The sequence below is a fragment of the Camelina sativa genome, chromosome 17, assembly GCF_030686135.1.
Source record: "Camelina sativa cultivar CO46 ecotype springtype chromosome 17, ASM3068613v1".
Lineage (NCBI taxonomy): Eukaryota > Viridiplantae > Streptophyta > Magnoliopsida > Brassicales > Brassicaceae > Camelina > Camelina sativa.
This window is the reverse complement of record NC_141896.1, coordinates 27,455,383-27,468,487: the sequence shown is the minus strand read 5'-3', so window position 1 is coordinate 27,468,487 and position 13,105 is coordinate 27,455,383. Positions and strand designations below refer to the sequence as shown.

Below are 13,105 nucleotides of genomic sequence, written 5' to 3'. Positions count from 1 at the left end.
GTTCATACATATTCTTGATGCACTATCCAATGAAGTACCATATTTCCAACAAAGAAGAGATGCTACGGGAAGGTTGGGTCTGTCTGTATTACAAAAATGTACATCAGCCATTCGTATTTTGGCATATGGTTGTGCAGCTGATGCGGTTGATGAATACCTCCGCCTCGCAAATAACACCGCAATGCTATGATTGGAAAATTTTGTGGAGGGAATTATATATTTGTTTCAAGATACGTACCTAATAAGACCTACATTAGAGGATATCCAACGATTACTCAATCAAGGAGAGGCCCGGGGATTTCCCGGGATGATCGGAAGCATTGATTGTATGCATTGGGAATGGAATAATTGTCCAACAGCTTGGAAATGACAGTATTCTCGTGGATCTAGAAAACCTACAATCATTTTAGAGGTTGTGGCGTCGCAAGATCTCTGGATTTAGCATGCATTTTTTGGTCCTCCAGTTACTTTAAATGATATCAATGTTCTTGATCGTTCACCAGTTTTTGATGACATCTTAGAAGGTCGAGCTCCGAGAGTAGATTAGTTTGTCAATGGACGACATTACAATATGGCTTACTACCTCACTGATGGTATATATCTGAAATGGGCAACATTCATCCAATCAATTTCAATTCCACAAGACCCGAAAGCATCATTATTTGCTCAATGTCAAAAAGCTGCCCGAAAAGATGTCGAACGTGCTTTTGGAGTCTTGCAAGCTCGTTTTGCGATTGTTAAAAATCCTGCACTTTTTTTGGATAAGGCAAAAATAGGAAAGATAATGCGAACATGTATCATATTGCACAATATAATAGAAGAAGATGAACAAGATGGATACAGTCTGTACAATGTAGCAGAATTCCATCAAGGAGAAGGAAGCGGGATTTCACATGTCGATTTAACATATTCTACAGATAGGATTAACAATCTCGGCAATGTGATGGGTGCTTGGAATCAAGTTCGTGATACAACACAACATCGACGGCTGAAAGCTGATTTGGTTGAACATATCTGGCAAAAATTTGGCACAACTCAATATTAGACCGATGCTAATTATGTTATTCATAATGTTTTCATATATTTCTGTCATTCTATGTTTTTTTAGTACTGTATTCAGTTTTAAGTTTGTTTTTTTTAGGATTGTAATATATGTTTTAATGATTTTTTAATGTAATATATTTGTTTTTTAAATAAATGTATTCTACTATACCTACAGTTTCTAGTTTTATTTTCCTAATATTACATATATTATATAACCAACATTTATAACATTATAAAATATACTTTAAACATATTTTTAATAAAAATAATAAAACACCCAAAGATGATTAATAGGAAGACAAAAAATAAAAACAAGGATAACAAAATCTAAACTTAGATTAATATTATTTTTAAGATTATTAGAAAATAGAAACACTCATTTGAGAATGTGCATACTCTAAGAGTATCAACATGAACTCGATGATGATGTTTTGTTAACCTGGCGGTCTATTTAAGTGTTGTCCCATTTCCTCGTGCAAAGATTGAAACTGGTGCTTACATCTGGTGGTAGGGTGTCAGTTGTGACAATATTATACTACTATATATATACTGATAAGTTACTATAATTTAGTAAACATAGATTTGCTCTTTGCTCTTGTTTTACCAAATTAAGTCATCAATTAAACTAATAATAAATTACTTTAAAAACAAACTATTACTCTTTTAAGTAAAAATAATTAACAACATATAAAAGTTGAATACTACATAAAGCTATCGTGTTGCATCTCTTTTTTTTAAAGTTCATTCATAAAAGAAAACATAGAAACATTTAAGAAATTTTGTTAATACTACATAAAAATCGGTTAAAAGGTGTACTGTAATATGAATAAACTTATAGTGTAGTAAGAATGTTATCTGTAACATACCTGTCATACAGAAATGTAATAATCTTACCACTGTTTGTCTGTTTCAAAAATAGCATTGCTCTCAATTATTTCATTTCTTACCTACACGCCAAAACTCCATTATTTTTTTAAAAAACAGATATTCCTTAATAAATAATACTTTTTAAAAAACATAGCGAGGAAATATAATTTGACCAGATTGAGAAGAAGCCAATTTTGTGGAAAGAAATCTGAAAGTGATTGTGAATGTGTAACCCAAAAATAATGATAAAGCCACTCTATCTCCTTATTTTAACCATGCATCAAAGCTTTCTAATCTCTCTCTCTCTCTCTCTCTCTCTCTCTCTCTCTCTCTCTCACATGAGAAACTAAGTTCTTTTGTGTAATCAAGAAGTTTCATCTCTCTTCTCTCTCAGGAGTAATCAAGAAAGAAGATCTATTGGATCAAGATGATGGAGACGAGACAAAACAGCGTTCAGTTCCAAAGACCCACTTTCTTACCAATGTTATGTTCAAGACCTTCCATCAAGAACGTGACTGTCCCGTCTAAATTACATCAAGAAGACCATCAAACCGATCCGTTGTCTCCCAAAATCAGCTGCATTGGTCAGGTCAAACGAAGCAACAAGATCGTCGGCTATCCCACCACCAGCTCCTCCTCCTCCATCACCCCCGCCAGTCACCACCGTTACTTCAAGCTTAAACGTCTCTTCTCCGGCAAGAATCTCACTTTCTCCGCTCCCACTACCACCAGCACCAAGACTAGTCGAGGAAGAATCAGAAAAGAGGAGTTTGATAACAAAAAGATTGCTGTTATCGACGTTGCACAATTGGACCCTCCGTTGCCGGTGGTTAAGAAGAAGCTCGACGGTGGTGCCGGAGATAAAGCGGAGGAGAATCTGTGGAAGAGGAGATCTGGTGGTGGTGGTTGTCAACTACGGAGTTTGCAGATTCAACCCAATGGAGCTCATCAGCTGAAAGTAACAACTGTTTGAGTTTGGATCAATCAAAACTTTTATTTGTTATTGTAATTTTAGTTATTTATATAGTTTGTACAAATATATAACTCATACTTTATTTCACTTCTTTCTTCTTCTTCGAAATGATTCATTAAATCATAACTTTGGATGTCTTTCGATTAAATCAAAAGTATCATATATTATGAAAACTATTGTGTTATATATATAGTATCGTCATTTCATTTTTCATATATGATTTGTTCATGAAGTTATTGCATCATTTTCAGAAAATTTTATGTATTTTTAAAAATAAATTCATTTGAGTCTTTCCTTGTCCATACAAAATTTATTTTTAAATCGTAGATAAAAAAGTACATGGTATTCAAATTAAACCGTCAAAGTCAATTGATTTCATTACAAAACCTATAAAAACCAAGATCTAATGGTATTTGTTGGACATATAAAATTTAGAATTTTAATACATATAAAATGGCTCGGGCTCTGAACGGCGATTTTAGGGTTTCAAGTGGGGAAGGGCAAGATGCGACTATGGAGGAGATTGGGGAGAAAGATAGGCTTCCAGGAGAGCCACCGGATGCACCGGGCTCATGGGTTCGAAAGGTGACAGGAGGCAGTGTGGGAGGTAGGTTGGTACCACAGGAGGTAGTGGAGGATAGTTTCATGGACGACTGACTCTCGTTGGAGTTCCTGAATGGAGAGGACGGAGAGCATGTGGTGATGATTGGGAGGAAAGTTTTGGATGCTATGAATGGTCTGTGGAAGTATTGCATGATAGTGAAGGAGTTAGGGCGGCATGTTCCAATAGCGGCATTGAGTCGACGGTTAAGGGAGTTGTGGAAACCTAGTGGCTCAATATTCGTTATGGATCTTCCGAGGCAATTCTTTATGATTCGCTTTGGTGTGGAGGAGGAGTATTTAGCTGTGTTGACCGGGGGACCGTGGAGGATGTTTGGAAGGTATTTGTCAGCACAGGCTTGGACGCCCGAGTTTGATCTATTGAGAGATGAGATATCTACGACGCCGGTCTGGGTTCGTTTAACAAACATACCGCTGAATTTTTACCATCAAAGGATCTTGTTTGAGATTACTCGTGGCTTGGGAAACCCGATTAGGGTGGATGGCAACACATCAAACTTTGAGAGGGCACGATTTGCAAGGGTTTGTGTTGAGGTTGATCTGAAGCGCCCATTGAAGGGCACGATCATGATCAATGGCGAGCGATATTATGTGACATATGAGGGACTGAATACCATCTGTTCGGGGTGTGGGATGTATAGTCACTTGGTCCATTCGTCTCCTTTACAAGCTCAGTCTAGGGATATTGTTGCCTCGGTACCGGTGATGGCGAAGAGTCCGGTAAGAACGGAGGTACAACAAGGAGTGGATGGTTTTACTATGGTCAGGCATCGGGGGAGGAAGTCGGACACGAGAAGACAAACTAGAACGGCGGTGCCTAGCGCAAAAACGGGATGGCAGTTACGGGAATCTCGGATGATAAATCAATCTTCGAATATTTCTGTATCAAATAGTTTTGGAAGGTTGGCGGAAGATTTGGCAAATCCACCGAGGAAAGTGGCGAGTATCATGCATGGGGCAGATAAGGAAAACATATCAGTTTCTAATCAAACGGGAGAGGGCATGGTTGACGTGCCAGTGAAGGAAATGGTGTTTAATGCAGGCCTGGTAATGAATATGTCTGGGCCTAAAAGTGGGCCTAAAAGTGGTAACGCAGGGACATGTGCGGGAGTGGGGAAAAGGCCAGAGAAAATGGTTTCAAGGCCCAAGCAATCGAAAATGACTAGGCCCGTTAAGGGATTGGTCTTCGGTCCGACAAAGGATGAAGCAAGTTTGCCGGTGATGGGAAAAAGGTTGAGGATCGCGAGTGAAAATGTCGGGAGATCAGAAGGAGGATTCGTGTCGGTTCCATCGGAGTTGAGGGCGGGAGGGCATGAGGAGAATACAAGTGACTCTCTGGGAGCGAAGGACACGGCGATGCCTATTCAGGTGGATGTTGCGACGGAGACTAGTTTGGTCTCAGGAACTGGGTTAGCGGTGGTTGCGATGAGCCCTGGTACTCAATAACGAGTCGCCCCGGTTGTTCTATTCGTATTGTGTGTTCCGATGATGAATATTTTGATATGGAATTGCCGGGGAGCAAATAAACCTAATTTTTGAAGATCGATACGATATCTGCTGATGAGATTTCCAACGGATATCTTGGCTGTGTTCGAGACTCATGCGGGAGGAGAACGAGCAGGCCAAATTTGTCGAGGTTTGGGGTTCGAGAATGTATTCTGTGTGGATGCTAATGGACAGAGTGGTGGTCTATGGCTGTTGTGGAGATCGGGGATCGGGGAGGTCACGATTGTTGATTCATCGGATCAATATATCCATGCTTTGGTGGTCAGTGGGACAGAGTCGATGAATTTGATCGCGGTGTATGCAGCACCCACCGTGATTCGACGATTTGGGTTGTGGGATAAATTAAGGGCGGTGGTCAGCTCAGTTTCTGGCCAGCTTTTGATGGGAGGTGATTTCAACACCATTGTTCGCCTGGACGAACGAACAGGGGGAAATGGTATGCTTTCCCCGGATTCACTTGCGTTTGGTGTATGGATACATGATTTGTCTTTAATAGACATGGGGTTTAGGGGAAACCAGTTTACATGGAGGAGAGGTAGAGCAGGGAATACCTTTGTAGCAAAACGCCTTGATCGAGTGTTGTGTTGTCCTCAAGCGCGTTTACTGTGGCAGGATGCGGTGGTTTCTCATCTTCCATATCTAGCATCAGACCATTCTCCACTATATGTGCAGTTGAGTCCAGTGCTAGTGATGAATGCTAGGAGAAGACCGTTTCATTTTGAAGCGGCTTGGCTACAACATCCTGGTTTTAAAGACTTGGTGGCAGCCTCGTGGGATCGGACTGTCACTACTCGGGAGGCTTTAACGCAGTTACAACGAGTTTTACGGCAATGGAATAAGGAGATTTTTGGATATATTAATATGAGGAAGGACAAATTAATGAGAGAGATTAAGGAGATCCAAGAGAGCATTGCTGTAAACCAGACAGATGCACTTCTGAGGAGTGAGGAGATTCTATGGAAGGAGTTTGATGTTGTTTTAGAACAAGAAGAAACACTATGGTTTCAAAAGTCCAGAGAGAAGTGGGTTGTGCATGGAGATCGTAATACACAGTTCTTTCACACGTCGACCGTTATTTGTCGGAGGAGGAATAGAATTGTTATGTTGAAGGATGATACCGGAGGTTGGATTTCTGAGGGGCAGGAGCTAGAGAAGTTTGCTGTGGATTACTATACGAGGCTGTACTCGCTGGCTGATGTTGAGTTGGGAGGGGAGAAGCTTGCTTGTGAGGGTTTCTTACCCTTGTCTCCAGTGGAGCAGGAGGGCTTAGAGAGACCGTTTAGTGCTGGGGAAGTGGAGTTAGCATTATTATGCTAAGAGGCGAGAGTCGAGAAAGTTATCAAATCCAATTTCATTGGTATGAAAGTTGAGGAAGAAATCCAAAATAATTTTGAGAGAGGCTATCCAAAACCGAAGAAATCGAAAAGGAGATAAATCCTAAAGCGTGGAAGGATAAAGGAGTCGGAGGAACCGGAGAAGCAAAGTATTGTGGAGAAAATACAACTCATATGATGAGCATATCAAGATGATTGAGTGAATTAAGCTGTAAATTGGAGGAGAAGCATTGAATCAAAGAAGTTAAGTGGTGGACAACTCATGGTGCAACAAGGCAAAAGCCTTAATATTTGAGAAACATAAAGGTTGTGAGGAGTTAAGTAAATGCTGGAGATGGAGAAGCTTTCCAAAAACATCAGCCACGGTGGAATAAGTGTGAAGTGAGATTTTGGAGACGAAATTACCAAGGAAAGGGAGATTCCGATAAAGATATCAACGTGATGGTTAAGGAGTAACGACATCATAAGGAGAGGAGGAGAAGGCGTGAGAATTCCATGACGAATTCTTATAAGGGGGGGAGAATGTAATGACCCTCACTGTGAAAACCCGTCCCGCGGACCCCACTAGCCCACCGCTAGCTGCCCCAACGGACCATCCGTGGACCCCACTAGCCCACCGCTAGCTGCCCCAACGGACCGTCCGTGGACCCTGCTAGCCCACCGCTAGCCGTCCAACAGACTCCAAGCTGGCCCTGCAGGGCCAGCTTGGGGTCCGTTGGGGCGGCTAGCGGTGGGCTAGTGGGGTCCGCGGGACGGGTTGTTACACTCACCAAGGGTAAAAATCCCAAAATAAAAATTCAAGGAAATGACTCGGGAAAGACTTAAAAAGAAAGAAGATGAAAAACAAAGAAGAACGACCAGAAGAAGTCCAAGAAAATATTCACGAGTCGAAGAATGGCCGAGCCAAGATTGGAGTGACCGGAGGTGAGATTAAGGCCTTAAGATCGATTAAAAATGAGCAATTCATGCGGAAACGGCATCCGCGGGAAAGCCAAGTAAATACCGAGAAAGAAAACCGAGACGTCCAAGAGATGTTCGGGTAATATCCGGGAAGAGATCGAGTTTGACGAAGAAAATCGAGAAGTCTGGGGATGGTCGAGAAAATTGACCGAGAAGCCGAGAAAAGTAGTCCGGGGAATACCGGGAATCCGAGAGACCAAGAAAAGATGTCCAAGAACTATCGAGAAAACCGATACTATCCGGGTAATGCCGAGAGGAGCATCCGGGAGAGACCGAAGAATGCCGAGAGATGGGTTTTTGTCGAGAAACGTCGACTGAGAGACAGGTTCTACCGAGAAACGTTGGACGAGAGACGAGGAGTGCCGAGAAACCTCGACCGAGAGTCGAGTTGGGCCGAAGAAAAATGGGAAATTTTATTTTCTCAAAATCTGACCAATCAGATTACATGCAATTGCATGCACTAATAAAATAATTTACATGCACTAATAGAGTGGAGTTAGTGGGATTAATGGCGATTAACGATTGGGGGGTGTTAATCACGCCCAACATGCAAGGCATGAGGAAGCCACTTGTCAAGAAGCACTAAGGGAAAAGAGGGAGAGCTCGAGCCTATAAATAGAGAGGGAATGCTCTTCATTTGCTCATTTCCGCAAATTTTCTCTCATCTCACCTGGTCACTCAAAAGCTCTTCTTTTCCAAGAGATCGAGAGAGAGAGAGAGACCGAAAGAGTGTGTCGAGAGATATTGAGAAAAGAAGGAAACGCTGTCGAGAAACCATCGACGAAGAAGCGGTGATAGTGTCGAAGAGGACCGAGAGAGAGAGAATACTTGCGATCGAGGGAGATCAAGAGGAGACGCTACTCGTGATTGAAGTTATCGAGAAAGAAGCGGTTAGCGGTCAAATAAAAGAGAAGCAAGACGCGGTTTGCGGTAAAGTGAAGCCGAGAAGCGAAGTTGGTTGCGGAACAAAGCGGTCGAAGAAGCGGGAAGCTGTCGATGCGAAGACTGTCTGATCGAGTGGTGCGGTGAAGTCCGGTAGTCATCAACGCGTGAAAGAGGTGAGTTCTGCGGTAATGCATGTAGGATCGATGCATGTAAAAATCGGTTTAAATTGGATGCATGCGTAAGATGGTAGGATTCATTTTAGTGAAATGTTTAAAGGCACATCTAACATGAATCACCTTGCAAACGAATTCGGATGCATTTTAAGTAAATTTTGGACATGCTTAAAATGTTGAGATGGTTGCATGCATGATTGAATCTAGTTTTTACTTGAATTTATTCTTGTTTAAAAACCGGTTTCATGCACGAGTAAATGATTAAGTATTTTGCAAGGTATTGCATAATTTTAATCGAGGTTAAAACATGCTTAAATGAATCTTGGAGATTCAGATCGAATTGGTTGCATGTAAATTTGGACTTAGGGATTTAAATGGTTAAATCATAAACGGTTGCATGCATATTAAGACTTGTTGCATTGATATTGCTTAAGTTGCTTAATTGGGTTGCATGCATGTAGAAAAATCTTAAGTTGCTTGAAATATGTTTCTTGCTTCTTGTTGATTAATGCATGTTGTATTCTTGCTTGATTTCTTGCTTTTGTGCTTGATTTATCAATGCTTGAATTGTTGTGGTGTGTTCGTATTTTAGCTTAGCCTCTTGAATATGTTTCTCGAGTCTTGGCTAGTGTAGTGTCGATCTTCTGTTCCAATTGCGGATGTCACGCTTGAGTTCCCGACGACTACTCGCACGGGACACTGTCACGGCTAGCTAGCTACTAGCGTGACCGCTACATGACGATGTAGCTTATTTGTGGGTACATGTTGGTGACCTTTGTGGTCTCAGCATGGGAAGTGTTGGAACGGAACAGATTATCGAAGGGTCCTAGGTGTAAAGAGTCTAGAGTATTCAAGCGTCCCTTGTTTATGTCTAGTCGTCTTTGCATGTTGCGTGTTGTCTAAGAGTCTGGGGTATTTCAAGTATCATTGTCTTATTCTAGACGTCTTAGCAAGTCGTGTAGGAGATAAGAGTCTAAGACGTTCAAGTAGTTCCTTGTTCCCTTAGGTCGTCTTTCTCATGGATTAATAAGTTTAGATCGTTCGAATTAAGTCGTAGTGATCTAACCTCTCTTGCGCGTTTGTTATTTGGTTGCTTCCGCTATCGCTTTGGTTGCGTTGCTTTGATAACTTGCTAGTTTGCTTTACTTGCTTGTTTTCTTCGCTTGCTGGGGTAGTCGGGTTGGGGAAGTAGAATCCTGTTTAGGATAAAGGGGTACCTAGACTCACTGAGTAATCTTGAATTACTCATGATATTATTTTGGTCTTGCAGGGAAGCCTAAGTGAGTTTAGAGCTGGAGTATACTTTAGGGTGCCGGATAGGGTTTTCTTGTGTTCTTTGTAAAACCCTATAAATTTTATAAATGGTTATGTATTAATTTTCCGACTATCTTTATATATATTGCTTTAATGATTTATTTTTGATGAATTAATTTATTAAAGTGATATATATACGGTTTTCAGGAAAACATGGCAAGTTGCAAATGATACTCGGCCTTATCCAGGCTAACACAACGCACCAGGCTACGAGGGTTGCAAAGCCTAAGTAACCTCGGTCGCGGGTGGAGTTGTGCCAGGGAGGACCGGTCGGGAAGTCTGCAGTTTCCGTCCCTCGACCGGATCACCTCGGTGCAATTCTGCAAGTAGCGTCCCGTGGCTGTCTGATGGCCTTCGTGGTCATAGAACGGTTCGGGGGCGTTACAGGAGAAGTCCAAGATTTTCTTCTCTGATAACGTCTCAAGGGAATTGAGGTCCTTGATTAGCATTGAAAGTGGAATTTCTTCAACGCGAGATCTCGGTAAGTACTTGGGAATGCCTATCCTACAGAAGCGAATTAATAAAAATACGTTTGGAGATGTAGTAAAGCGGGTTTCATCTTGTTTGGCTGGCTGGAGGGGTAGGATGTTGAGCTTTGCAGGAAGACTCACTCTCACGAAGGCAGTCCTGCCATCCATCCCCATCCATACAATGAGCACTATCAAACTGCTTGTTAGTACTTTGGAGAGGTTGGATCGGATATCTAGAGATTTCCTGTGAGGCTCGAATGCGGAGAAGAAGAAAATGCATTTGATTGGATGGGATCAAGTGTGTCTCCCCAAATGTGAGGGTGGTTTGGGGATTAAGAAACCAAATACTATGAACACGGCACTAGTTGCAAAGGTGGGATGGAGTGTCTTACAAGATGACAAAAGTTTATGGGCACGCGTGGTGAGGGCGAAATATAAGGTTGGTAATGTACATGATCTGTCTTGGCTGCAGAAGAGGGGCCACTGGTCGTCTACTTGGAGAAGTATATGTGTTGGATTGGGGGATGTGGTTAAGGGGCTTCGTTGGGTGGTTGGAGATGGGACGCAGGTTAAGTTCTGGACAGATATGTTGTTTAAGGATAGACCTCTTGTGGAAATGGTTTCAGGAGAGCTCCCAGTTGGGTATGATATGGTGAGAGTATGCGATATGTGGCGTGATGGAGTAGGGTGGATACAGGCAAATCTTGTGCCCTATGTTCCTGAAAATCTGAATTTAGAACGTGCTGCGGTGGTTGTAACATCCGCGAACCAGAATTTGGGATTTTGGAAGGAGTGTCGATCGACACCCTAGTGGCATCGATCGACACCACTAATTTCTGGGTTCGACCGGTTTGATTTAATTGCCGAATTGGTTCGGTTTGGTTTGATTTAAATCCCTAAATCGCATTTAGGGTGTTAAGGGACGAATTAAGGTTTTTGGGAGTCTCATTGTTGTCGCCGTTTTGTGTTTTTGGAGAGAAAGAAAGAGAGAAAAGAGAGAAAACGTTTTTGTGACTTTCTGGGCTTGTACTTGGAGATTTTGGAGAGATCTGAAGCTATAGGAGGGTTAGCTGTTGCTGGATACGAAGGAGGAGCCTTTGGAGGTGTTGTTTTCCACGTTTCTCAGTCCTTTCTTCCTGTTCTTGAGGTAAAGGAAAAGTGTGATCGTGGAATCAAAAGGCGATGAGGAGGAGGATGTTCTAGAGGCTTGAATTGATTGTGGTCTAGCTATTGTTAGGTTGCTAGATTAAGTCAATGGAACATTGTAGGTTGTTAGCTTTTGGTTATTTTTACTTTTTGGATTATGTTGCTATTGAGAATTGGTTTATTGTTGTTGGAATTCTTTGGTTTATTGGAATTGGTTTTATTTGGTTATTCCGCGGTTATTGATTGTTGTTAGGATGTTAGTGGGTATGGGACCACTAGTAAATTAAAGTATAAAAAAAAAAAAAAAAACGGGAAGGGTTGTTTCAATTTGGTATCAGAGCCCTTACGGTTCTAGGTCTAGGGTTCATTGTGCTTTTGCTGTTGATGTTTAGGATTACATGCTATAATTGATTGTGTGGTTGGCAATTGTGTGTGGCATGAAGTCCTAGAACATCCTCTTCGAGCCTGATTGTGATTCCACGGTGAGTTGTGTTTCTTGTGTATTAGAATTATTGTTTGCTTAGCCTTCTGTTCTTGGATGATACAGATGGTTAGGGGTGAGGATGCTGTTGGTCGCGGTCGTGGTCGTGGGCGTGGTCGTGGTCGGGGTCGGGGACGAGGTCAGGTTTCTGAGGCCAGTGTGAGTGTGACCCAGAGCATGGCCAGTGAGGAGGTGGCGGAGTCACAGGTTCATCCTAGTGTGTCTGGAGACCAGGCTGGTTTGGGTGACGGCAGGGCGGATAGGCCCGGTGTCGGTCACGGTGTTGCCCCGGGTGTGGGGGTTGCAGCGGGAGGTGCTCCAGGCAGGGAGGATGTCTTGATGGACTTGCTAGCTCAGGTAGCTCAGGCTTTGCAGCGACTTCCAGCAGTTGTGCCGCCAGTGGTTGGTGGGCAGGATCCGGTAGTGCCGCCCGTGGGTGGTGGACAGGTTCCAGTGGTGCAGCCTGCAGCGGGTTTGCAGGCAGGTGTGCAGCCGGGGGCCGAGGTAGTGGATGCTCAGTATGTTCGGATGATGGAGCAGCTGCGGCATGTGGGAGCAGGGTATTTCTCAGGAAGTACCGATCCGAGTGTAGCGGATGAGTGGAGAGAGCGGATGGAGGATATTTTCCTTTCGCTTAGGTGTCCCGACCGGTACAGGGTGGATCTGGCAGTGTTTTACTTGTCAGGAGATGCTCGTGTGTGGTGGAGGTCGGTGACAGCACGGAGGGTGCAGAGGGGTATGTCTTGGGGAGATTTTGTGGGGGAGTTTAACTCCAAGTATTTTCCTCAAGAGGCACTTGATCGTATGGAGGCACGGTTCTTGGGTCTGACTCAGGGGAACCGTATAGTGCGGGAGCTGGATGCAGAGTTCAGTCGGCTTGTAGGGTATGCAGGCAGGGCATGGGAGCCAGAGGCGGCTCAGGTGCGGAGGTTTTTGTTGGCTCTGCGGGATGATTTGAGGACTCGGTGTAGAGTGAGGAGTTATGCTACGAGAGCGGAGTTGGTTGAGGTTGCAGCTGGGATAGAGGATGATTTGAGGTCACAGGTGGTTGTGGTCGGTTCTTCAGTGCAGCCACAGCAGTCTCAGCAGTCTCAGCCGTCTTCTGTTCCTAGCAAGGGCGGCAAGCCTGCGCAAGGGCAGAAGCGGAAGTTTGATGCTATGCAGAGGTCGAGGCACGGGGGTGCGAGATGCTTTGGGTGTGGTGGTAGGGACCACAAGGTGACTAGCTGTCCACAGAGAGGTGAGCAGCGGGCAGTGACAGAGCAGCGGGCGGTGACGGAGCCGCGGACCGATACTCGAGTGTGTTACTACTGCAGAGAGACGGGGCATAT

General features: G+C 43.4%; 4 protein-coding genes across 4 annotated transcripts; all 4 read left to right on the top strand.

The window, feature by feature from the left end:
* The first annotated feature begins 571 nt into the window (after positions 1–571).
* Positions 572–1,045, top strand: LOC147924364 (uncharacterized). The gene has a single exon (XM_087496739.1). The coding sequence runs from the start codon at positions 572–574 to the stop codon at positions 1,043–1,045; it is 474 nt and encodes a 157-aa protein (XP_087352865.1).
* A 1,124-nt stretch (positions 1,046–2,169) lies between these two features.
* On the top strand, positions 2,170–3,057 carry LOC104757880 (uncharacterized). Its single transcript, XM_010480661.3, has one exon. It carries the CDS (start codon positions 2,339–2,341, stop codon positions 2,882–2,884), a length of 546 nt encoding a protein of 181 aa, XP_010478963.1. The 5' UTR covers positions 2,170–2,338; the 3' UTR covers positions 2,885–3,057.
* Positions 3,058–3,586: 529 nt separating this feature from the next.
* Positions 3,587–4,951, top strand: LOC147924363 (uncharacterized). The gene has a single exon (XM_087496738.1). It carries the CDS (start codon positions 3,587–3,589, stop codon positions 4,949–4,951), a length of 1,365 nt encoding a protein of 454 aa, XP_087352864.1.
* A 114-nt stretch (positions 4,952–5,065) lies between these two features.
* Positions 5,066–6,328, top strand: LOC147924362 (uncharacterized). Its single transcript, XM_087496737.1, has one exon. It carries the CDS (start codon positions 5,066–5,068, stop codon positions 6,326–6,328), a length of 1,263 nt encoding a protein of 420 aa, XP_087352863.1.
* Positions 6,329–13,105: the final 6,777 nt, after the last annotated feature.